Source organism: Alosa pseudoharengus, unplaced genomic scaffold (assembly GCF_046254945.1).
Source record: "Alosa pseudoharengus isolate Yale_2024_CS ecotype anadromous, Long Island Sound unplaced genomic scaffold, YU_APseudo_1.1 YU_APseudo_1.1_scf_8, whole genome shotgun sequence".
In the NCBI taxonomy this organism is placed as follows: Eukaryota; Metazoa; Chordata; class Actinopteri; order Clupeiformes; family Clupeidae; genus Alosa; species Alosa pseudoharengus.
Window position 1 is genome coordinate 36,248,397 of NW_027468870.1, and position 24,997 is coordinate 36,273,393.

The following is a 24,997-nucleotide window of genomic DNA, read 5'->3' on the forward strand; positions in this document are numbered from 1 at the left end:
GAGTCATTTGAACTATGCCCGTTGATCACGCCTCTTGTGCAGTAAAAAATACATAGTGGACTCCCCAGACCAATGTTCAATCTTAAAAGATTAAGCTTGGTCTGGTAAAAGCCAGACTAATTAAGCAGTCCTCTCAAAGTGGATAATATTGCCATGTTAACAAGTAAAATGTTATTGTGATTATATACAAAATCATTCATCATGAACATTTTTAAATGAGTTTTACCAGCGTTGAGCTATAAGCTTGCTTTAGCACCATCAGAGATTCCAAGTTACTGGCACAGCCAGACATGTTTGGTCTATTGTATGACCGCTCTGGCGTACAGAAAGTAAAAACCCAACAACAACAGTGGTTGATCTTCAGGCAGTGGAGTCCAAGAATGTTGACAGTAAAGCCAACTCCGTAGCACAAATGTGTTTTCTCTTATTTTGTAACCAGAGACCCTCCTACATACACCTGACATGAAAGTCCATGGACATCAGGCGTTTGCAGAATTGGTTTAGGGTTTTTGTGATGACTACCGGTATATTTTTTTGTCTTGCACTGGCAGCTTGTTCTCAGGCTCCACATGATATCTCCTTCATTATTCATGGCCTCTGTGGCCAAGGCTATTTATACAGGCTTTTTTAATCATCACGCTTCACTGCCCGAGCCTGCCACTGGTCTTTTAGCAGGCCAGGATTCTGACCCTCAGACGAATACACAGTGAGATCATGTAATACAAAAAAATGTAATTAGTGGGGCAGTTCCCCCTTATGGAAGAATAACAGTGATCTTGACATTTCTGTCCACCATCAAAAAAGTAAAACTGATTATATCATTTTTGCACATTACTATAGGCCAGGTTGCTCATTGTTTCTACTTCAGCCTAACTGGTGGTAGGTACCACACCTCACTCACCCAGTTCACAAAGACTGGTTGGGAAACACACAGCAAATACACAGGCAGATGGCAAACAGACGGTTTCCATCCTCTATTCAATTTGAGATGTGAAGCTTGCTCTTCCCATGCACCCTGATTATCACTTTATGTTTGCCTTTGAATGCTTGGAGGATTCATCTGCACACTTCAGATTCGGGATCTCTGGGGAACAACGCTCACCCCCCCCACACACCCCTCCACATCTCATCTTCTCTGGAGAGGCCTGAATACATGCCAAGTTTCTTCACATGAGAGCTTTCGCTATTAAAAAAAAAAAGAAAGGTTTTGGAGCATGTAATTTCAGTAGCAATACACTGGCCATCTGTGTGAATTGGCTTGTGCTGGGCACAGCTGTTTAATATCGGCATCAAGATACAGAAGTCAAATGTCAAGGGTGCCATCACCTACTTCGGATTCGGCTGGAAAAGAAAAATAACTGTCTTCAATTCCAGATGCAATCTAAATGTTATGAATAATGCCATCTCTGGACAAACACGTTTTCATACCACAGTGATCATTCAAGCATGTAAGCGCAGTATTTTTTTTTTGATGGCAGCACTAGAACTACCAGGCTACTACTGAGACCATTATTAGAACTTGGAAAGGCTGCATTACGCAAATTGTATAAACTACGTTTGGAAAGATCTCTTTGAAAATGACTAGGGATGACCAGACACAAAATGAATGTGACAAGATATGTGTGATTGTACAGGAGTAAAACATGCCTGGGCTCCCCTAGAACTACAGTGACCTCTATTGGTCATATGATGGCATCACACAGAATGAGGCGGGACCAATATTATTCATGTCATAATATTGCAACAGTATTTGCAGCTGTAAAGAACCTGGCAGATATCCATATATCCTCATTTAACATTTATTGAATAAATGAGAACAGAGAGAACATATATTGGTTTTACCAATGCCACGTATTTGCCATTTAAAGGAGATGGATATATTATTAACATGAACGTCAGAAAAAAAAAAAAACTGAGTCACAAAGAGGGCTGTGCATCTAAAGCTATTCTTAGACCATCCTGATTGTTGCGGAATAAAAGAACTACATTTGGGTCATCAAAGAGTTTAGTGCTTGCAGGGGCATCCATAACGGTGACCGCCTCTTCAGAGTGGTTTAAGTGCTGCTGTGGTAGGAGGCTGGCTCTGGGCCTTTACTGGGCAATCCCGATGACCCCACAGGCCAGACGGCCGCCAGCGTTTCCTGTCTTCAGACTCTCCTCGTTGCCTCCTTTTCCCAGGTCATCAACCTTTTCGTGAATCTAGAGCAAAAAAAATTAATATTTATTTCAGTCAAACTAATTTTATTGACTCATCTGTCGTAATTTATGTTCAATCTCCTTCGGAGAGAACCAGTGATCTCAAATTATAGAACACTCCCATTTTACTGTTAAAGGGACACCAGGCAACATTTTCGTGTTAATCAATCATCTTCGTAAGTCTGTATATGGTTAAATGTATATGGTTAAATGACTCATTACAGGGCGAATGAACAGTCTCTCGCCCGCCCCTACTGCCTGTAGGAAGAATATCCCGCTTGCAAGTTCAGTGTATCGTATCCGCCGACCGAAGCAGGATCAGTTTACATCCTGCATCCACAGCACAGAGGCAGGCTAACAAAACGCTAGCGATTGTTGCAAACGTGTGTATAATGGCAGAGCCGGAGAAGAAGCAGTGAAAACCCCTTGACGGAAGATGCAAAGAAAATGAAGAGAGCTTCAGACCAAGCGAGGGGGAGTTTTGTAGAGAAAAAGCATCAGGCTTGCCTGGTGTCCCTTTAAATCTGGGGCCTACAAGGACACTTTAAATGAGCTTGAAAACTCCATTTTCATACACTGGCTTTAAGTGATGCGCGGGTCAACCCGTAACCACGGAGAGTTGCTGAATTTCAATAGCTCATTTAATGCAGACCATGTTGGACATCGGCCATAGTGGATTGTCCCATGAATTAAGAAAGGGTCCAATACATATGGGTTGTTACATGAATGTCTGTTCTTGTCAAATAAGGAAACATTGATTTGGTTGACACTTAAGAGTTCAACTGAGCGATGTAGGGGTCAGGCCATGTTTGATGCATATTTTGGCAGGTCAGATCGGATCTCCTAACAGTCGTGTGGATGTGGATCATAAACCCCACCCCGACCCGCACATCACTACTCCATCTGAGTTTATTTGTGTCAGTTCAGTTTGACTGGATAGCACTTTGGTACAACCAGAGGGGTATTTCACAAAGGCAGAATTAAGACATCCAAGATAAGTGATAAAGCGAGGTTTGACATAGCGTTGTCTGGTCATCCTAGCTCAACTCGTTTCACTCATGCCAATCCAGGATGAGTAGGAGCGACTATGTCAAGCCAGGTGTAAGTAATTAAGGTGTAAGTAAGGATGTGTGCGCGTTCTCGTTTCTGCTCCAAAGTGTCCACGGTTGGAATAAAAAAAAAATTAAAAAAAAAGACACTGAAAATAGAGTCATTCACACAAAGTGAACAACCTCTTTTGATATAGACTAACAATGAAGTTAAGTTGTCCTTTTTGGAATAGGGAATCATGGCTATTTCTGTAAAACAGCAGGAATAGGCGTGATAGACCAACTGAATGCAAATTACGTATGCACCCACATGTGAGTGCTTCCTTGTCTCGGCACGCAACGTCATCAAGAAAGCGCTTGCCACTGCAAAGATGCACATAGTATGATATACCTTAATATTAATTGAAAATACCTTCGAAAACTTGCCCCTCCACTTCTAATCAACTACAGTAGGCTATTCATCAAACGTCGATCAATAAAATAAGCAAACAATGAATACCTAGGCCTATGTTAATAATTATAAGGATATCACAATTAAAATAATAACCATATGGTTGTAGACAGACAATCTTTTTTGTTTTGCGAGCGAATACATTTAGCAAATAGTATATAAATGGAATAAAGCTCCTTAAAAATTAGCACGGAGGTCTGATTTGAATGACAGCTAGCTGAGCCAATAAGACAACATAATTACAATTAGAAATATAGCTGCAAGCAGCAATGCGGGGGGCCTAGCAGAGCGCTATAGCAGGAATGGCGTTGCCATGGCATGAGCAAGCACTCACAGCAAGAGGCCAAATTACACCAATGTCCTTGTGCGTTCTTACAATCAGCTCCCATGTCCGTCTACCAAGTTTGGACTTCATACACCAAAGTGTTGCCGAGATGTGAGCTTACTGTCTTTTAGGGTCTGCACAATTAATCGAATTTTAATCACGATCACGATTTTGGCTTCCCACAATCAAATTTGCGTGATCGAGCGATATTAAAAATGCGTGCTCTAGCCTACCCATTGAACCAACCTGGCAACCCATAGAACACTCCGCTACAAAACAATGCGCCTGCATGCAGCCTACCAATGACAACTGTTCCCTGCACTGCTCAGCCTGATGCACTGCTCAGTTTGGATGCACTGTGGACTAGTAGCATTATGTTAACTATTAGTAGGCTAGTTAGACTATACAAAAAAACGACGATCAAAAATCAAATGTGTGGCACAGCAAGCCAAGAGCTTGTCCCTCGCAACGGATCTTCCTTTGTTCGAAAATATTTCGGATTTCAGGCAAGTGAAGTTGAAGTGAACCAAAAACTTAAGCAAAGCAGGGCTCTCAACTCATACCGTGAAACACATCACATGACGTAAACCACACATGCCTTTTTATCACGTTAACTTTTAGTCCTTGTTTGCTTTAGTCCTCCGATATAGCCTATAAGAGTTGAGCTAACGACGGGATCCGTGAATAATATTCATGTATTTTATAAGCTACATGTGCAACCTACAATGCATATGCGTTTCAAGACACAGCCTACTCAAAACGAGTGAACAATAATGAAATTGTAGCCTACACGTCAGTGCTTTACATATCAACGAATGACTAAACCAGGGGTGTCCAAACCGCGGCTCGCCACGCACTTTAATCCGGCCTGCCAAGCATATAATCATAGGCCGCTCGCTATTTTTTTCCAGCGATAGACGACGTTGTGGTTAACTTCAGGCTACTGCAAACAGCTTTACACTCTTCCTAAAGAACGTTTACAATGCAGTGTTTCCCATACATTGACTAATCTGTGGCGGGGCGCCACAAAATAAAAATCGGCCGCCACAGATGAATATTCTATGTTTAATTTAATTTAAATATAAGGTCAAATCCTTGCATTGCCATTGAGCTGCGCTTTTTACTCACGCAGCCTTTGCTTGCCCCGCTCTCTCTCGTAGCCCGCTGCCACTCCTCTGCATGTGCATTTAACAAAATATTCACGATTGTTGTTGCCACATAGAAGCATTGCATAGAAGACGTCTGGCTAAATTGCTATTAAATCCGCTTAGCATTGTGACCATGCTGCGCAAATTTGTTCAAAACTGCTGCATTAAAGTTAACTCAGCTAAGGTCTGATGACAACATAGTAGGCTACAGTGAAGATACTCATTTTATTGACTCTGACACTGAATGTTTGCAAAATCCCGATGTAAATGGAGAGAGCGCAATGGCAACAGTTCCCATTACTGACCATTTACAAACTGAGCGGGCACAGCACTAGCCATAAGCTATTTGAGTGGATCTGGCAAAAGGTCTTAAAGTGACAGTGCACCATTTATAAATGAATTAAAAGCATCAAATTAACAGTATTTCTTAATACTTTGTTGTAATTACTGTGTTGCCGTTAACATTTCCCCAAATATTAACAAAGTAGCACGCTGGAAGTTTGGAAGTCGCAGTCAATCTATATTTGCAGTAATTTTGGGGAGTAAAGGTAAGGGGAAGAATTTGGGTGAGCCAGTCCAATATGTTTAAGGGAAAAAATATTTGTCACTAAAATTAATTAATAATCGTGATAAATAATCGTGATTTCAATATTGATCAAAATAATCGTGATTATCATTTTGGCCATAATCGTGCAGCCCTACTTCCTGTATTGCAGCGCCCCCTGTAGAGGCCAAATTAAGCCAATTTCCTAGTGCATCCCCACAATCAGGTACTAAGTCTCTATTCCAAGTTTGGACTTCGTACATCAAAGCGTTGCTGAGATACAAGCTCACTTCCTGTATTGCAGCTCCCCCTATAGAGGCCAAATGATGCCAATTTCCTAGTGAGTCCTCACAATCAGATACCAAGTCCCTGTACCAAGTTTGGACTTCATACATTAAAGCGTAGCCGAGATGTTAGCCCACTTCCTGTTAGGCGGCATTGTCGCCATGTGTGATTGGCTGTGACGGGCAAACAAACGTAAAAATAAAAAATCTGACAAGTATCGTTTGTGCGGCTCGGTCTGAAGATCATCTCCGCCAAGTTCTGTGAAAATCGGATGAAATTTGTGACCGCTGAAACTTTTCGTAGAGTTTGGACTAAATCCAATATGGCGGAGGTCCAATATTGCAAAAAGTGACTAGGGATGTCCCGATCCAGCTTTTTGCACTTCCGATCCGATACCGATATTGTAGCTTTTAGTATCGGCCGATACCGATACCGGCCGATCCAAGCATGTATTAAAGATTAAATATATTTACTTATTTTGTTGTTATACTCATGTTGAAAAGGGTTTTACTCTTAAGAACAACTAGCCAACTTAATTAGGTTAGTTTGAATAATCCACAGTGGTTGGTAATGAGAAGCTGACCTGTTTACAGGGTTAAATAAACACAAAATAATAAATAGTCAATTAACCACACAAACTGAATTGGCATCAGTGCTCTGCTCTTGAACAACAAGAGTGTAAACCAAGGCTTAAAAAGCCATCAGTGCAAACAATATTGTAAACTGTATAAAAAAAAAGCAAAACACAGAAAAGCTGAGTAGAAAAAAACTGAATTGGCATCAGTGCTCTGCTAAAGAGTGTAAACCAAGGCTTAAAAAAAGCCATCAGTGTAAACAATATTGTAAACAATATAAAATTATATATAAAAGCAACACACACAAAACCCGAGTAGAAAATAGTCAAATTACCACACACACTGAATTGGCTATAACAACCCAAATAACTGTCACGCCTTCTACAGTATTGCTATCTCCTCCACACTTTACTGCTCCATCTCCATACTCCCTTCAATTTCTACTGTTTGCCCTGGCTGCAGTCTGAGCATGATGGGGAGATTCTTCTTCACAAAGGTGATCATTTCAACATGCTCAGGTGTCAGCCTGCTCCTGTGCTCATCAATGATAAGTGAGACTGCGCTAAAAAGCCTCTCACTGTTGCGTTTTAAAAGTGAAACTGATGCCACAACTGGTCTGGGTTTGCTGAAGTAACCTAGGCTACAGGCTGCATTTATTACAAAAAAATCAAGCAACATAGCACGTAGGCCTATCTACACTATTTAGAGACAGGAGCTTAAGTTTACCGCGACAACAGCTGTCACTAATTCACATCGTCGTAGGCTGCGCCGATGCACAGATTAAACGGTAAAAAAAGTTATGATAGCCTACTGGAAGCTTCTACCCTTTTGGATGTGTAGAGTTGTAGGCCTAGGTGCACTTAGTTGTTAGCGATTGACCAGGTTGCTTTTTGAAATGAAATGCATGTGTTAGGCTAGCCGATTGTAAGAATAGGGAAATTAAAGTGCGTGCTGTGCCTATACATTACACAAACAATCTTAAATCGCGGAGATAACATTCCTTAGACAGGCAAAACTGTCAGCAGCAACATGCATAAGAGCCTTAATAGTAAGAGGGTCTCGCGGACACTCGCGGTCGCGGTTAACATTAGGCTATATTAATTCAACATGAAATGTTTGCTCAATAACTTTCAATTCTTAGTGGGACATGCACAGACAAGTGGGATGCTGGACAGGTCGCAAGATGTGCTGAAAAACACGGACCGGATTTGGGGGGAAAAGCTGAAAAAACTGGAATGGATTACCTACATCGGTGGGCTGGAAAACACGGACCGGAGTTTTGAAAACAAACTGGATCGGGAGTCCGGATCGGGATTTTCCTGTGCAGGCCGATCCCACATTTTTTGCTAATATCGGCGGCCGATCCGATCCAAATATCGGATCGGGACATCCCTAAAAGTGACATAATAGGGGTCATTGAACTTAGGTCGGTCCAGGGAGTCCAACGGTGCCTGATATGTGAAAATTGGACGCACCGTTCAATGGTCACATGCGTAAATGCAATCCAGGTTCGACCCATTGGTGGCGCTAGAGTGTTCGGCATAGAGGTCTGTAAATTGGTGAGAGTGATCATGCGACGGTCCTGAATCAGGGCGCTAAATTTCATAATAATAATGACTTGCGAATACCTTTCAACCCAGCTTTTCAACTTCCGGCCAAACTTTGACCTGTTGGTGGCGCTAGACAGCTGGGTTTAGAGATCCGTAAATGAGCGTGAGTGGTCAGTGGAGTGTCCCGAAACTTTCTGCCAAAAAATCTCTGCACTTTTTAGCCAGGCGTTCTATGGGCTGCCATAGACTCCAATGGCGGAAGTATAATAATAATAATAATAATAATAAGAAGAAGAAGAAGAATAAGAATAAGAAGAATAAGAATAAGAACTAGAAAAGCATTTCCTGAAGGAAATACAGTGCATGAAAATGCAAAAATATGATGAGTTCATATGGTTAAATTATTTGCTTGCTAGATAAGGTTTACTATAGTTGGAATGACTGAACAGTTAAATAGGTTGATAATTGAAATGGTTAAATTTTTAGGCAGATAGTTGACGATAACTAACAGTTGGAATGGCTCCAATGTTTGCTAGTAGTTATGCTAACTATGTTAACAAAGATAATAATGTTAACCAAGTAACTATGCTAACTAGCATGCTAACAATGTTAAAATGTTAACTATGCTAACCATATGACTTAGCTAACCTAGCTAATCATTTTTATTAGTTATGCTAACTATGCTAATGAACATGTTAACATGCTAATTATGCTAACCACGTGACTTAGCTAACTTAGCTAATCATTTTTAGGAGGTTTTTTAAAATGCTAACTAGCATGCTAGCATGCTAACTATGTTAACCATGTGACTTAGCTAACTTAGCTAATCATTTTTAGCAATTTTGTTAAAAATGCTAACTAGCATGCTAACATGCTAGCATGCTAACTATGCTAACCATGTGACTTAGCTAACTTAGCTAATCATTTTTAGCAATTTTGCTAAAAATACTAACTAGCATGCTAACATGCTAGCATGCTAACTATGCTAACCATGCTAACTAGCTACAGTGGGTAGGAGTCATAGTTGATGACAAGTAACAGTTACAATGGCTAAACAGTTAAAAAGTTCAGTACTTTAAAGGGTTAAATTGTTTAACAGTGAAATATTGTAGTGAGGACTTTTATTTTGAAACAGTTTTTGGCAGAGGAAGCAGTTCAACAGGATGTGTAGTCTTAATAGGGCCAGTTTGTATGCTTAAAGCCTGAGACTGGCAGTTGAGATCCAGGTGGCCTGAATACCTGCCATAGGATTCAAATGGTTAAATTATTTGTTAGGTAGATGAGGTTTAATATAGTTGGAATGACAACTAGGTAGATGAGGTTTAATAGAGTTGGAATGACTGAACTAGGTAGATGAGGTTTAATATAGTTGGAATGACTGAACGGTTAAATAGGTGGATATTGTAAAAGGTTAAATTATTTGCTAGGTAGATGAGGTTTAATATAGTTGGAATGACTGAACTAGGTAGATGAGGTTTAATATAGTTGGACTGACTGAACAGTCAAATAGGTGGATAGTGTAAAACAGGGGTCGGCAAATAGTGGCCCGCGGGCCAATTTTGGCCCGCCATTGATTCTATCTGGCCCGCGAGATGACGTTAATTTGCTGTTGAATGAATTTTTTTTTTAACCCCATGTTTTTAAAAAGAAAAAAAGGCCTACAGCAATCCCATCAATTTCAAAACATTTATTGAGGTATAGATGATAGTCCTACTAAAGTGACAAAACAGGTGGAACATCCTTGCAGTTATCCATGACGCACAGGTCGGAACGGTATTGGCACGCGAGTGCGCGTAATCTTGTGCAAAAAAAAAACAAGTGTCCTGTCTCCCTCTTCCAGTGGGCAAGGTCAAAAATAGCCTATGTTTCGTTAAATTAATAGGCTTGGCATTAAGAAATGCAGGCAGGCTCAACACATACCTCTGCTTCCATTCTTCTTTGTAGGTCCTGCATTCTGAATCAATTTTTCTTTTCAAGGCTTTTGACAACGACATTTTGCATCGATAACTAGCATATAGCAATGTTCAGCTAATCATTTACACGTCATCCAAAAGAATAATATTTGTAGCCTACACATTAGTTACGGCAAGTTGCTAGGCAAGTCGCCTGTTTCATGAGAGACGACAGGAGATGCAGCAGGCGGCATAAAAACAGCGCACATAAGCAAATAACGTTTTTAATGGAATTAAATTAAATGCATATAACCCACATAAGCATGTTAACATGCTAGCTATGCTAACCAAGTTACTTAGCTAACTTAGCTAACTAGCTACAGTGGGTAGGAGTCATAGTTGATGACAAGTAACAGTTACAATGGCTGAACAGTTAAAAAGTTCAGTAGTTTAAAGGGTTAAATTGTTTAACAGTGAAATATTGTAGTGAGGACTTTTATTTTGAAACAGTTTTTGGCAGAGGAAGCAGTTGGACAGGATGTGTAGTCTTAATAGGGCCAGTTTGTATGCTTAAAGCCTGAGACTGGCAGTTGATGCAGCTGGCCCGAACACCTGCCATAGGATTCTAATTGCTTAACGGCAGTCTTAATAGAGCCATATTGTATGCTTAAAGCCTGAGACAGAGTATATAGTTTAAAAGTTAAATGTAGATAGTGTAATGGATGTTGATAGACAGAAAGTTGAATGGATGTTGATAGGCAGATTGTTTAATGGATGTTGATGGATAGTTTAATGGGTGGATGAGTGAATGGTTTGAAGAGGATGAATGGATAGAAAGTTGGAGGAAATGTGTCTTATATCCTTGTAGAATGGAGAGACAGAGAGAGTTGGCCTAGTTCAGTAGAAAGCAGTTGATACAGGTGCAATCAGTTGAACTGATTCTTTGATGGGGCCTAGATGAGCAGCTGGAAGATGATACCAGGTGCAAATCAAGTTAATTAGTCCATTGTGATGTCATCAGCCCATGTTAAGTCTATGGGGAAATTTTGAGTAGTTTTTAATTAATAGTTTAAAAAGTATAAAAGTTACAAAGATGAAAAATACATAGCCCACATGTCATAAGTAAGACCTACGCAACGCAGTTTGAATGAAGTTTCTACGTTAAACGGATGAAGCTGCATTAACTGCGTTAGAAGAAGAAAAATAATAAGAACTAGAAAAGCATTTCCTGAAGGAAATACAGTGCATGAAAATGCAAAAAATATGATGTAAAATATCATACAGAGTAAAAACAAACTATATTGGTTGCTAGGTAGATGAGGTTTAATATAGTTGGAGTGACTGAACAGTTAAATAGGTGGATAGTTTATATGGTTAAATGATTTGCTTGGAAGATAAGGTTTAATAAAGTTGGAATGATTGAACGGTTAAATAGGTGGACAATACTTAACTTAGTTAACTTAGCTAATGCATTTTTAGTAGTTAGCAATGCTAACATGCTAACTATGTTAACCATGTGACTTAGCTAATCTAGCTAATCATTTTTAGCAGTTTTGCTAACTATGCTAACTAGCATGCTAACATGTTAGCATGCTAACTATGCTAGCATGCTAACTATGCTAACCATGTGACTTAGCTAACTTAGCTAATCATTTTTAGCAGTTTTGTAAAAAATGCTAACTAGCATGCTAACATGTTAGCATGCTAACTATGCTAACCATGTGACTTAGCTAACTTAGCTAATCATTTTTAGCAGTTTTGTAAAAAATGCTAACTAGCATGCTAACATGCTAGCATGCTAACTATGCTAACCATATGACTTAGCTAACTTAGCTAATCATTTTTAGCAGTTTTGTAAAAAATGCTAACTAGCATGCTAACATGTTAGCATGCTAACTATGCTAACCATGTGACTTAGCTAACTTAGCTAATCATTTTTAGCAGTTTTGTAAAAAATGCTAACTAGCATGCTAACATGTTAGCATGCTAACTATGTTAACCATGTGACTTAGCTAACTTAGCTAATCATTTTTAACAGTTTTGCAAAAAATGCTAACTAGCATGCTAACATGCTAGCATGCTAGCATGCTAACATGCTAACTATGCTAACCATGCTAACTAGCTACAGTGGGTAGGAGTCATAGTTGATGACAAGTAACAGTTACAATGGCTGAACAGTTAAAAAGTTCAGTAGTTTAAAGGGTTAAATTGTTTAACAGTGAAATATTGTAGTGAGGACTTTTATTTTGAAACAGTTTTTGGCAGAGGAAGCAGTTGAACAGGATGTGTAGTCTTAATAGGGCCAGTTTGTATGCTTAAAGCCTGAGACTGGCAGTTGAAACAGGTGGCCCGAACACCTGCCATAGGATTCTAATTGCTTAACGGCCGTATTGTGATGTCATAATCATAATGTTAAGTCAATGGGGAAATTTTGATTAGTTTTTAATTAATAGTTTAAAAAGTATAAAAGTTACAAAGTTGAAAAATACAAAGCTCACATGTCCTAAGTAAGACCTACGTAACATAGTTTGAATGAAGTTTCTACGTTAAACGGTTGAAGCTGCATTAAGTGCGTTAGAAGAAGAATAATAATAACTAGAAAAGCATTTCCTGAAGGAAATACAGTGCATGAAAATGCAAAAATATGATGCGTTCATATGGTTAAATTATTTGCTTGGTAGATAAGGTTTAATATAGTTAGAATGACTGAACAGTTAAATAGGTTGATAATTGAAATGGTTAAATTATTTAGGCAGATAGTTGACGATAACTAACAGTTGGAATGGCTCCAATGTTTGCTAGTAGTTATGCTAACTATGTTAATAAAGATAATAATGTTAACCAAGTTACTATGCTAACTAGCATGCTAACAATGTTAAAATGTTAACTATGCTAACCATATGACTTAGCTAACCTAGCTAATCATTTTTATTAGTTATGATAACTATGCTAATTAACATGCTAACATGCTAACTATGCTAACCATGTGACTTAGCTAACTTAGCTAATAATTTTTTGCAGTTTTACTAAAAATGCTAACTAGCATGCTAACTATGCTAACCATGTGACTTAGCTAACTTAGCTAATCATTTTTAGCAGTTTTGCAAAAAATGCTAACTAGCATGCTAACATGCTAGCATGCTAACTATGCTAACCACGTGACTTAGCTAACTTAGCTAATCATTTTTAGTAGTTTAGCAAAAAATGTTAACTAGCATGCTAACATGTTAGCATGCTAACTATGCTAACCATGTGACTTAGCTAACTTAGCTAATCATTTTTAGTAGTTTAGCAAAAAATGCTAACTAGCATGTTAACATGCTAGCATGCTAACTATGCTAACCATGTGACTTAGCTAACTTAGCTAATCATTTTTAGTAGTTTAGCAAAAAATGCTAACTAGCATGCTAACATGCTAGCATGCTAACTATGCTAACCATGTGACTTAGCTAACTTAGCTAATCATTTTTAGCAGTTTTGAAAAAAATGCTAACTAGCATGCTAACATGCTAGCATGCTAACATGCTAACTATGCTAACCATGCTAACTAGCTACAGTGGGTAGGAGTAGTCATAGTTGATGACAAGTAACAGTTACAATGGCTGAACAGTTAAAAAGTTCAGTAGTTTAAAGGGTTAAATTGTTTAACAGTGAAATATTGTAGTGAGGACTTTTATTTTGAAACAGTTTTTGGCAGAGGAAGCAGTTGAACAGGATGTGTAGTCTTAATAGGGCCAGTTTGTATGCTTAAAGCCTGAGACTGGCAGTTGAAACAGGTGGCCCGAACACCTGCCATAGGATTCTAATTGCTTAACGGCCGTATTGTGATGTCATAATCATAATGTTAAGTCAATGGGGAAATTTTGATTAGTTTTTAATTAATAGTTTAAAAAGTATAAAAGTTACAAAGTTGAAAAATACAAAGCTCACATGTCCTAAGTAAGACCTACGTAACATAGTTTGAATGAAGTTTCTACGTTAAACGGTTGAAGCTGCATTAACTGCGTCAGAAGAAGAAGAATAATAACTAGAAAAGCATTTCCTGAAGGAAATACAGTGCATGAAAATGCAAAAAATATGATGTAAAATATCATACAGCGTAAAAACAAACTATATTGGTTGCTAGGTAGATGAGGTTTAATATAGTTGGAGTGACTGAACAGTTAAATAGGTGGATAGTTTATATGGTTAAATGATTTGCTTGATAGATAAGGTTTAATATAGTTGGAATGATTGAACGGTTAAATAGGTGGATAATACTTAACTTAGTTAACTTAGCTAATGTTTTCATTTTTAGTAGTTATGCTAACTAGCATGTTAGCAATGCTAACATGCTAACTATGTTAACCATGTGACTTAGCTAACCTAGCTAATCATGTTTAGCAGTTTTGCTAACTAGCATATTAACATGCTAGCATGCTACCCATTTTACTTAGCTAACTAAGCTAATCATTTTTAATAGTTTTGCTAAAAATGCTAACTGGCATGCTAACATGCTAGCATGCTAACTATGCTAACCATGTGACTTAGCTAACTTAGCTAATCATTTTTAGCAGTTTTGCTAAAAATGCTAATTAGCATGTTAACATGCTAGCATGCTAACTATGCTAACCATGTGACTTAGCTAACTTAGCTAATTGTTTTTAGCAGTTTTGCAAAAAATGCTAACTAGCATGCTAACATGCTAACTATGCTAACCATGTGACTTAGCTAACTTAGCTAATCGGTTTTAGTAGTTTTGTAAAAAATGCTAACTAGCATGTTAACATGCTAGCATGCTAACTATGCTAACCATGTGACTTAGCTAACTTAGCTAATCATTTTTAGCAGTTTTGTAAAAAATGCTAACTAGCATGCTAACATGCTAAATATGCTAACCATGTGACTTAGCTAACTTAGCTAATCATTTTTAGCAGTTTTGCTAAAAATGCTAACTAGCATGCTAACATGCTAGCATGCTAACTATGCTAACCATGTGACTTAGCTAACTTAGCTAATCATTTTAGCAGTTTTGCAAAAAATGCTAACTAGCATGCTAACATGCTAGCATGCTAACATGCTAGCATGCTAACATGCTAGCATGCTAACATGCTAACTATGCTAACCATGCTAACTAGCTACAGTGGGTAGGAGTCATAGTTGATGACAAGTAACAGTTACAATGGCTGAACAGTTAAAAAGTTCAGTAGTTTAAAGGGTTAAATTGTTTAACAGTGAAATATTGTAGTGAGGACTTTTATTTTGAAACAGTTTCTGGCAGAGGAAGCAGTTGAACAGGATGTGTAGTCTTAATTGGGCCAGTTTGTATGCTTAAAGCCTGAGACTGGCAGTTGAAACAGGTGGCCCGAACACCTGCCATAGGATTCTAATTGCTTAACGGCCGTATTGTGATGTCATAATCATAATGTTAAGTCAATGGGGAAATTTTGATTAGTTTTTAATTAATAGTTTAAAAAGTATAAAAGTTACAAAGTTGAAAAATACAAAGCTCACATGTCCTAAGTAAGACCTACGTAACATAGTTTGAATGAAGTTTCTACGTTAAACGGTTGAAGCTGCATTAAGTGCGTTAGAAGAAGAATAATAATAATAATAATAATAAAATGCCTTGGAATAACAGTACAGTGCATTTTCATGCACTGTAATAATAATAAAATGCCTTGGAATAACAGTACAGTGCATTTTCATGCACTGTAATAAGAAGAAGAAGAAGAAGAAGAAGAAGCCTAGGAAGAACAGTACAGTGCATTTTCATGCACTGTAATAAGAAGAATAAGAATAAGAAGAATAAGAATAAGAAGAATAAGAAGAATAAGAATAAGAAGAATAATAAGAATAAGAAGAATAATAAGAATAAGAAGAATAAGAAGAAGAAGAAGAAGAAAAACTAGTAACTCAATGGGTGCCTTTGCAGCTTCGCTGCTAGGCCCCCAATTAACTTAGCTTGGCTGTTAGCCTGGTCGGGACCAGGCTAGGTGCAGAGAATAAATCCCCATGGTAACTTTTGTGCCATCTCTTTTGTGAAAGTCAAGGCTAAATTCATCCAGGATAACCTAAAAATCCCAGCTTAATCCCTTATCTAGGTTTTGTGAAATACCCCTCAGGTAGGCAGGTAAACTAATCTCAACTTTGAAGCAACGAGCGACTTGCTACATCCGTAGATACAAAGCCAGCATAAAGAGGGAGGGCTATCCCATGACTCTGAATCAAAGGCGTTTCCATTGATTCGGGCAAAACCTAAATGCTCACAGTTATCTAACCATCACTATGATCCATTTAAATCACTTTAAGGGGACGTAAAGTGAGCTACAAGAATCAACCATCAATTGAAAATTAGCTCAAACTGACTCAGCCAGTACACACATACACACCCTTTCAGACAATATGGGTTGAATTATTATATGAAAACAGAAGTAGGTGAAAGAACAAGCCTCCAAGAACAATCAGCCAGGTTGGCAAGTATTATTGCATCAACAGTGCCCCCCTGTGGTTTAAGTTATTCACTGAAAATGAATTATTATTCTGGCATACCCTCAGAAGACAATACTCACATTTGGACATTTGATTTCAGCACTTGGCTTAGCTAGACATGTTCAGGGTTACCACAGGGTTCAGTCACTCAAATGTAAGACTTTTAAAGACCTTTTTTATGACCATTATGATTTAAATGTAAGACCTAAACGAATTACGAAAAATAACTTCAGTCATTAAAATTCCTTTCAAAATATTTTTTTGGGTGATGTTAGAGTCTGGGAACATTGTTTGGAAAAGTTTGGCTATATCTTCGTTCCCGTTGTACGAGTGGTGTTTGGTCACGGTATTCAACACTGCTTTCAAGGTGGAGGTTGATCCGAACCCACTGTGTGTGAAACTGGAGACGACACAGACGGAATCCCGCACAGTATCGATCTTCTTGATTGATAGCAATATTGATACCAATACCATACTTTGGAATTCATACAAACTTTATACAGCTCTGGAAAACATCGAGACCACTGCACATTTTTCTGACGTCATCCTACGTTTGCTGATTGACATTCGAATGAGTTGACAGTCATATTCAAATTTGCAGTGGTCTCTTCATTTGAATACTTTGTCTTTATTTTCATTACATTGGTGGTGTGTAGGTCTAATTAGGTGCCTGTCACTTTAACACTTTGAATACCGCACCGTTTTGGGAAGCTTTGGCCCAGAGTGCCAGCAATCTAGATCATTGTTGATGATTTTTGTAGAGCCACAGTGTATTCTATGTTATAGCTATGGACACATACCGGTACAAACCGTTTATTTAAATGTAAATAGTTTATGTTATGTAAATAGTTGCGCTTAGTGCAAGGATATGTGGATGCAAATCATTGTGTTTATGTCATTAGGTAAAATAAATGTTCAAAAAACTAACAAGCCAAAGAATATCTTTCTGGGACCATAGAAGAGATAAGTGTCTTGCAATGTTCATGTCTATGATTTTGGTGAGCATTAGGCCTACACAAATGACGTGACCCATGAGCTAACAGGATAGTTAGGCTACCTAGAAGGAGCTCTCTCCAGATGTAGTTTTTTTGTAAATAAATACATTTGTCAATAAATGTCTGAAATGTCATTCAACCCAACAGAAGGCCTAAATAAACCAAAACCCATAACCTAGGTAGAGTAGCAACACAAACTTGAGGTGCATTTCAGCAAATCACCTTAACATTAGCCTAGGCTACTATTATTAGTTGCTTTGCGGTCACAGCATCACACATAACAGCTGCAGGTTGAAAGCCATGTGTGGTTGAGGAGAAAAGACACTGGCTACGGTAAATACTAGAAGCATGCTTTGTGCACACTGACAAGAAATACGCATCTTATTGCAAAACAACACTGTCATTCTTAATAGATATAATCGCTGGACTCTCAAAGAAACCCGCTTCAACCTTCTCTGGTGTAATACTTGACCATAGACTGTAAAAGAAAACATTGGCAGTGAAGCCTGGGAGTACGCAGTTTGCACAAGTTTCTGTGAAAGTCCTTCCGACAAGGCTGGACCTTGTGGAACACTGTGATAACACCCAGATTCCTACGACAGAACTACAACAAGCGGAATGAATGAAATCTGCCACCTGCGCATTTCTCGTGGGTAAAAGGCGATGATCGAACCGATGAATGAACGAGTGTATGAATTTAAGACGTGACTAAATGTAATTTATGACCTTGTGTATGGAAAATCCGGACTATTTTATGACTTTTTAGGGCTTAAAATTCTTATGATCAAATTTTAAGACATTTTTTTTTTACCCCACGGAAACCCAGATGTTAGTTTTACCACTGCACCAGGCAGGGTTTCTGCAGGTTTCAAGAAGTGAAATGTAAACCTATTCCAAACCCATGACAGCAAAAATACAATGAAGATGAAGGAAAACCAAGAGTCCCTGAATGAATAAAGTCGTCAATAAAAATTGTACTATGAAATTCTATCCAGGCTGCAAATCAGTTATTAGTTCAGTATTATTTATTGGCGCCACGCTGATCTGGTTTGTCGTTTTATTCAACTGTGGTTCATTTGTATTAAATGAAAGAAAGAACTACATTTTGCAGCATGACTGAAGCATCGAAATGAGCAATGTAGAAGTAGTAAATGAGCAAAATCATAACTAATATCTAAGTAAGGGATAATGTATTGTCCGCTGGTAATTATCAGAAAATAAGTCCCGACAGGGAGAACAGAACCCCCGACGCGCAGCGGAGGGGTTTTGCTTCGACCTGAAGGGACTTATTTTCTGATAATTACCGGCGGACAATACATTATCCCGCTTATTACACGGCTACTTGCCAAAACGAGAAAAGAAACCTAACACAATGAATTTTTAAAAATGATTTTGCTACCGTTTCGTGTCTTCCGCTGACAAAATAAATAGTTCGCCACACAGATAGAACTTGACAGTTTCAGGTGTTGCGTGGCAACATCTTACTAGCTTACTTTCCATGCATAATCAGATGTTTACAGCATTTTCTACAAGTTGAGAGAGGAATTGCTGCAGTAGCCTACATTGAGTAAGCTGGTCTATTTTACTGTCATGATGTAGAATAACTCCACACTAGTGGTAATGCAAATTTCACAAACATCTTGTATAAAACTAATACAAAAAGTAGGCTAGTGTAACTTGCAATAATTATACTTTTTTGAAAAATATACAATTTAAAAAAAAACCCTCTCTGCTAATATGCTTACTCTGTCAAATAGGCCTATCAGAAACATGCCTTATTGTTATTGTGTGGTTTACATGACGTTAGTGGTAGGCTAACGTTAACTTCATGTGGATGTGGATGTCTTCTTGTTAGCCTGCCATGAGCTTCGGTTCGGTTCGCTAGGCAAAACATTAACAAAAAAGTTTGTTTTGGTGCACTGATGACAGTCAGGATAATTTCTAACTAGCAAGCTAGTATTGCTCAGTGCATGTCTAACATGCTTTACTTGCTACCTGGATAATTTCTGCGAATATTCTTAAGGTGAGATGAATGATAAGAACATTAAACTTCACTGTGTTCGGTGGGTTGCTAACTAACGACATCACCTACTAGCCAGCTAGTTACAGCCATATGGTTACAGCTTTTGAACAATTTTCGTGACGGTAAATCCCTTTCAATGCAGTATCCCTTAACGTTTTTCCTTAACTAAAGAACAATTTAAGGTATTCTGTGCAACACCCTTAAATAAACCCCCTACCAAGGGTTATACTTCAGGGGAAAAAGGTGTTTTGTGTTTACCCTCACTATGCCTGGCATTGCCACCGTGCGTGTGTGAAGAAAGTCCTGTCTGAAACACTGTCGCGCGGCGCAGCGTTCCAAACGTTGTGTAATCAAATACACCGGTATGGCGGTATATTAAAAATTCATATCATAACGAAAATATACACCGGTATACAGTGTGAACCGGTATAGCGCCCAGCACTAAGGGATAGTTTGGCATTTATCTACTCCTTACCACCATGGTTCTTCCGATGATGGAGTTTGGTCCAGTCAGTGTAAGCAGACTGTCTTCAATGTTGATTTTGGCAACATTGTTGTCCCCTGCAGTGACATTGCCAAGGTCACCGACATGCCTAAGACGAAGAAAGACAAAATACCACATCTTGTGTAAACCACCACCACGCCAAATAGTCATTAATCTTAAAGAAAAGGTTTATGTGGAGTAAAATAAATAAATAAAAATAAATAACTACACCTATAATGCCACAAGCTCTGATAACAGATACTTCAATTAGTAGCATTCACAGTTGTGACCAAACCTACCTGACATCATCTGTTGGTCCTCCATGGGTCTTGTTAAAAGGGTTGAAATGAGGACCAGCACTTATGCACCCTAAATTAACAAAAACATGCAGGGTCAAATGAAGTCTTCCAATGGGGAACTCACTAACAACTAAGGTCATGCTGGGAAATACATTGGATGCTAAGACCTTCAATGACATCTGACAGTTCAATGTCAGCTAGCTACACTCTTGTCAGTCATGACTAGTGTTGTCACGATACCAAAATTATGACTTCGATACGATACCTGCCATAAATATCACGATGCTCGATACTAAAACGATACTACGGCGAAATCCTAAGATATCTGGAGAAGAAAGTCTCATACCTCCTCCAAGTGTATTGAGTCATTTGTGTTGAATTTGGTGCACTTTTGTAGTGTGTAGGTCAATTCTGGGTTCTAAACTTCCTACATAATTATTATTTTTTTATAGTCAGTAAAATAGTAGGCCTACTTTGTGTGATTAAGTCCTTTATTGTTTGTTATAGTTCATTTACATTGTGTTGTGGCAATAAAGTAGCTTTATAGCCAAACTAGGCTAGATCAAGGTCAGTGTTAAAATTACTGCATGCAAATCACTGAATGCTATGCAGAGGGGCCTAATCTTTAGTCCATCTGATGTACAGTATAGGCTACCCTAGGCCTTCCCGTGTTCATGGGATTTCTTTGACAGTTGCAAAGGGGAAAATGTGAGGATAGTCTTCTTTGTGCCCAGTGTACAAGTACGACGTTCCAACCACTCAGGTCTTCATCAGATAGGCCTACACCATTACCTGTTGCAATATATCTGTGTGCATTCCTACATTACGTCTATTTCTTTGATAACATGATTTGCCACGTACTGTAACAATAAGCCGCTATTATTATTAGGACTCAACACGCTTTGGTGGTGTTATGCTGTGGGCTTTAATTAGCGCATTTCGGGTAGCCTATCCTACATCTGGGCAATAATTATTGAACAAATTGCAGTCTACATGCCATGACAAATATTACCAGTAGTAGGCTGCTACTGACCGAACATGAAATAGATCGTTTACAAGTTATGGTAATGTTATTCTGGCGTGAACATTGCGCTTTCATCACGTTAGCACTATGATTACAGCTCGTTATGTCTCGTCAAAATGATTACAGCTCTGTCTCCAAAATTCATTGATGAAGGAAGGTTCGCTTTATCCCAGAGAACCATACTCGTTTCACTTAGGCTAGACTAAAACATAAGAGAAGAACTTGGCACTAACCATGTTTTCTATAGCATATTCGTTAACCTGTCGTTCTTTGAACTCTTTAAAAATGTTGGGATATATCTGCGAGGTGTTTAGCCAAGTTCCATGCGTAGCGTACTGCTTTTAAATGACTTTGTGTACCTGATGGCTTGCCTTCACGCGATGTATCCGAAATAGTTGCAGATTTCAATGCACCTTTTGTTTTATCCTCAAGGCCTAGAACTGTCGGCAAAGAACTATGTTGACGTTGGCTGCGCACTCACTCACTCAGAGCTGCCTGCTTGACACGCCCACTTGCCTAGATGCGTGCAAGGAGCAGTGGGAGCAGCAGTTGACACAGACACATAACGTTATTATTTTAATAAAGTATCGATTCTAAAAACGTCTGAAATCGTATCGTTTTTTGCGTGAAGGCATCGCGATACCTTTTTAGTATCGATACACCGTGCAACACTAGTCATGACTAGACTTGAAACAGCAGAACTCATTTACAACTTTGCAGCATCCACACACTCACCGTTTGTGTTGTCTCCAAAAGCATGGACATGGAAGCCATGCTCACCTGGTGTGAGCCCAGTGATCTCGCCTGTCAGCTTCACTGGAGCAGTATCACCCTTTATTCATTAATTACATAAATTAATTCATGAATTAAAACCACACAACATGACACCTTAGCTGTATTAAACAGTCAACCAAAAAAACAGCTACTTATTGTGGCATGCTGCAGTTATTAATATAGAGTGAAAGTGCTTAATGACTACTTCAGAGGCACACAATGAGACTGCATTCGCCTACATAGCACCACTTATCAGAGGCAAATGCTCAGCTCACTCAATGTGTGCAAGTAAGACAGTCCTGATGCCACTGTGCCTCCAAATCAGATCATATTCAGATTTCCTATAATGCATCATGTGAGCATTAAATCTGTGTGAAAAATGTGAGCATTTATGAGCCATAAATCAGATCTGCAGAGCCAGATTTGTGTGGTCACAAGACCATGGCCTCTTGGCTTCCATTGGTTTTATAAGATCAATTTGTCTTGGTTTGTGGTCATAGCTGAAGTTAACTGATACCAGGGCTAAAGGTCAACTGGCTGACCAGCAGTAGGATTCCTTCAGACTGGATTTAAGCAACAAAAGAAAAAGCACAGATAACGTCGGAGATGCATAACAAAAGCTACGTAATAACCTGACACATTTGACCCTGCCATGTCATGCAACTAACCATCAATTTGAAGCCTTTTGCTACTAAAGTTACATATGTCAATTCTCAAACAGACCTGTTCGCAACCAGTTATTTGCGACTGTGCATACTACATCTGGGTGAAATGATAAAAACGATGACAATGTGCTTTTCACCACCAGTTGGCTCACCGAGGAGTTTACGTTACTAACTGTTAAATCAAACTAAAATCACTGGCATGTGGCAGTGACATTTAAGCTTATTTGAATTTTCATCCGCCAAGGGAAGTAGAGTCAACAATGACTAAGCAAAATATGATAAACAACAAGATTGGAGGATGTGGAGGGCTTGTTATGTTATGCAACTGTTTAAGTAGGAAATTAATTATGAGCGGGCGTTGGTTGGTTCCCAAATGTATATTATGATGAGGCGACATTCAAGTTGTATAATCAGTGAATAACGTTAGAACAGCAACAGGTCAGAATCCATGCTAAATAGGTTGTCAACCCGTTTAACTGCTGCTTCCCAATATTATGGCGTGGTAGGGCAAAGTTCCTTTAACGTTACCAGAAAGTTAGTTTGCGTTAGCAACATTAGCCCCAGTTAACAGGTAACCTAGACTGAACAGATATATTTTTGACTGAACTTTGGAATGCGCAACACATAGCCTATTGCTACCCGTGTCCTTGTGCAAGAGTCAATTCATTTGATGAGACATTGGGTTTAAGCTAATGGCGGTAACCAGCAATGCATGCAACTAACGTTACCATTAAACTCGGCTACATTAGCAAATTCCCAGCAACCTGTCCGCGCTAAAGCACCATTTTATAATGCTGGCTAATGTCAGGTTCGCGTCTAACACGTTAGCTAACACGAAACTATGGTAGCAAGTGATAGGCAAGGCACAACTAAACATTTTGAAAGAAAAATCCACAGTACAGCATGCCCAAACATGTTAGTGTCCTAGGCTAACATCATTACAGTCTATTGGTCAACTACGGACCAGAGGTTGCGGCCCATTACTACTTTGGCACCTCAGTTTTCAAGCTAGCTGACTAGCTAGCTAGGCTCTGTCAGAGAGTGCTAAGAGACCGGCGACCCTGCTAACGCACTGATAAGCATTATATTTCAAGACACTCAAATGCAACGACGTTTTACCTGCTGCTCAAAATGCACCGTGCCAGTCACCTCCCCGGTGCCTTTGAGAACACATACAGCCTTGAGAACCATGTTGATAATGTAGCACAGCAGCCGAACGAGAAGATGGACGTAAGGCAATGATACTTTTCTGAAGATTACCCACACTGATATAAGCAAGGCAGCGTGAATGAAGGAGGCGGAGTAACAACTACGATCTGATTGGATGAACGAGGTAGTGACGTAGAGCTCAGTTGCAGGAATTAGTTACCCAATGGTTTTTATCATCATATCCCATATCGCATGGTTAAGGTTTTTTTTTATGAAGTGTGAAACCACTGACTTGCATGCTCCAGTAGCTCCGTGGGCTAGACTCCGGGCCCTCTACCTGCTCAGCTAGATGCATCAGCTGAGGAGTGTTAAGAGGTTGGAGCTGACACCAACAGAGCATCTCTCTCATCTGACCTGACACAAACATCTCTGCTCTAGCCCTCTCACATTGCGTGGAGGTCACTGCGCATTAAACGAACCAATATACTAATATCTATCAAGAAAGACCACACCATCACGACAAAGATGGTGATCTGATGGAATAACAGTAGCCATATGGCCACTCCGAAGAGGCGGAGGCTTCAATTGTCCAGTAGTTATGGACTGGTTATCAATCTCATACAACCAAACCACAAAACACAGGAACCAACAGCTTATTTCCTCTTGCCATCGCCCTCATTAAAAGTTGACAGTAATCGACTCACTAGTACCCACACATCTGTTGTTCTCCAAACTGTACACACTGCTTCACATTACTATTGTACAAAGATACTCATCACATTCTGTGCACAATGGCTGTTTGTACCATCACATCACAGTTTATGTATAATGTTTGTCTTTTATGCTGTTTATATATTATTGTATACACCTTGAATGTAAATAATATGGACACATTACGTATGTTGTCTATACAGGTAGAGTGACATCATAGGCCGCAAATATTTGGCCAAATAAACCTGGTTCTGATTCAGTGGAAGACCAAACTGGTATTATGACATTCATTCTTAGATTAAATCCAAGTCTATCAGCTGCTGATCCTACAATCAGTCTGAAAAGCCAAAGCTGCTGATCAGCACTCAAGGACTTAAAATATTTTTA

At 38.9% G+C, this 24,997-nt stretch overlaps 1 protein-coding gene across 1 annotated transcript; it reads right to left on the reverse strand.

The window, feature by feature from the left end:
• Nucleotides 1-1,783: 1,783 nt before the first annotated feature.
• Nucleotides 1,784-24,033, reverse strand: sod1 (superoxide dismutase 1, soluble). The gene is made up of 5 exons (XM_076274108.1): nucleotides 23,870-24,033; nucleotides 22,047-22,143; nucleotides 20,288-20,357; nucleotides 19,980-20,097; nucleotides 1,784-2,199 (listed from the first exon to the last, which is right to left on the reverse strand). Exons 1-5 carry the CDS (start codon nucleotides 23,939-23,941, stop codon nucleotides 2,092-2,094), a joined length of 465 nt encoding a protein of 154 aa, XP_076130223.1. The 5' UTR covers nucleotides 23,942-24,033; the 3' UTR covers nucleotides 1,784-2,091.
• Nucleotides 24,034-24,997: the final 964 nt, after the last annotated feature.

Bases quoted from the DNA above. Each gene is read 5' to 3' on its own strand.
- sod1 (XM_076274108.1), bottom strand. From the start codon at position 23,941: ATGGTTCTCAAGGCTGTATGTGTTCTCAAAGGCACCGGGGAGGTGACT. The intron at 22,144-23,869 runs GTAAAACGTCGT...TAATGAATAAAG, and splicing joins CGGTGCATTTTGAGCAGCAG to GGTGATACTGCTCCAGTGAA. The intron at 20,358-22,046 runs GTGAGTGTGTGG...TTGTTAATTTAG, and splicing joins TTTTGGAGACAACACAAACG to GGTGCATAAGTGCTGGTCCT.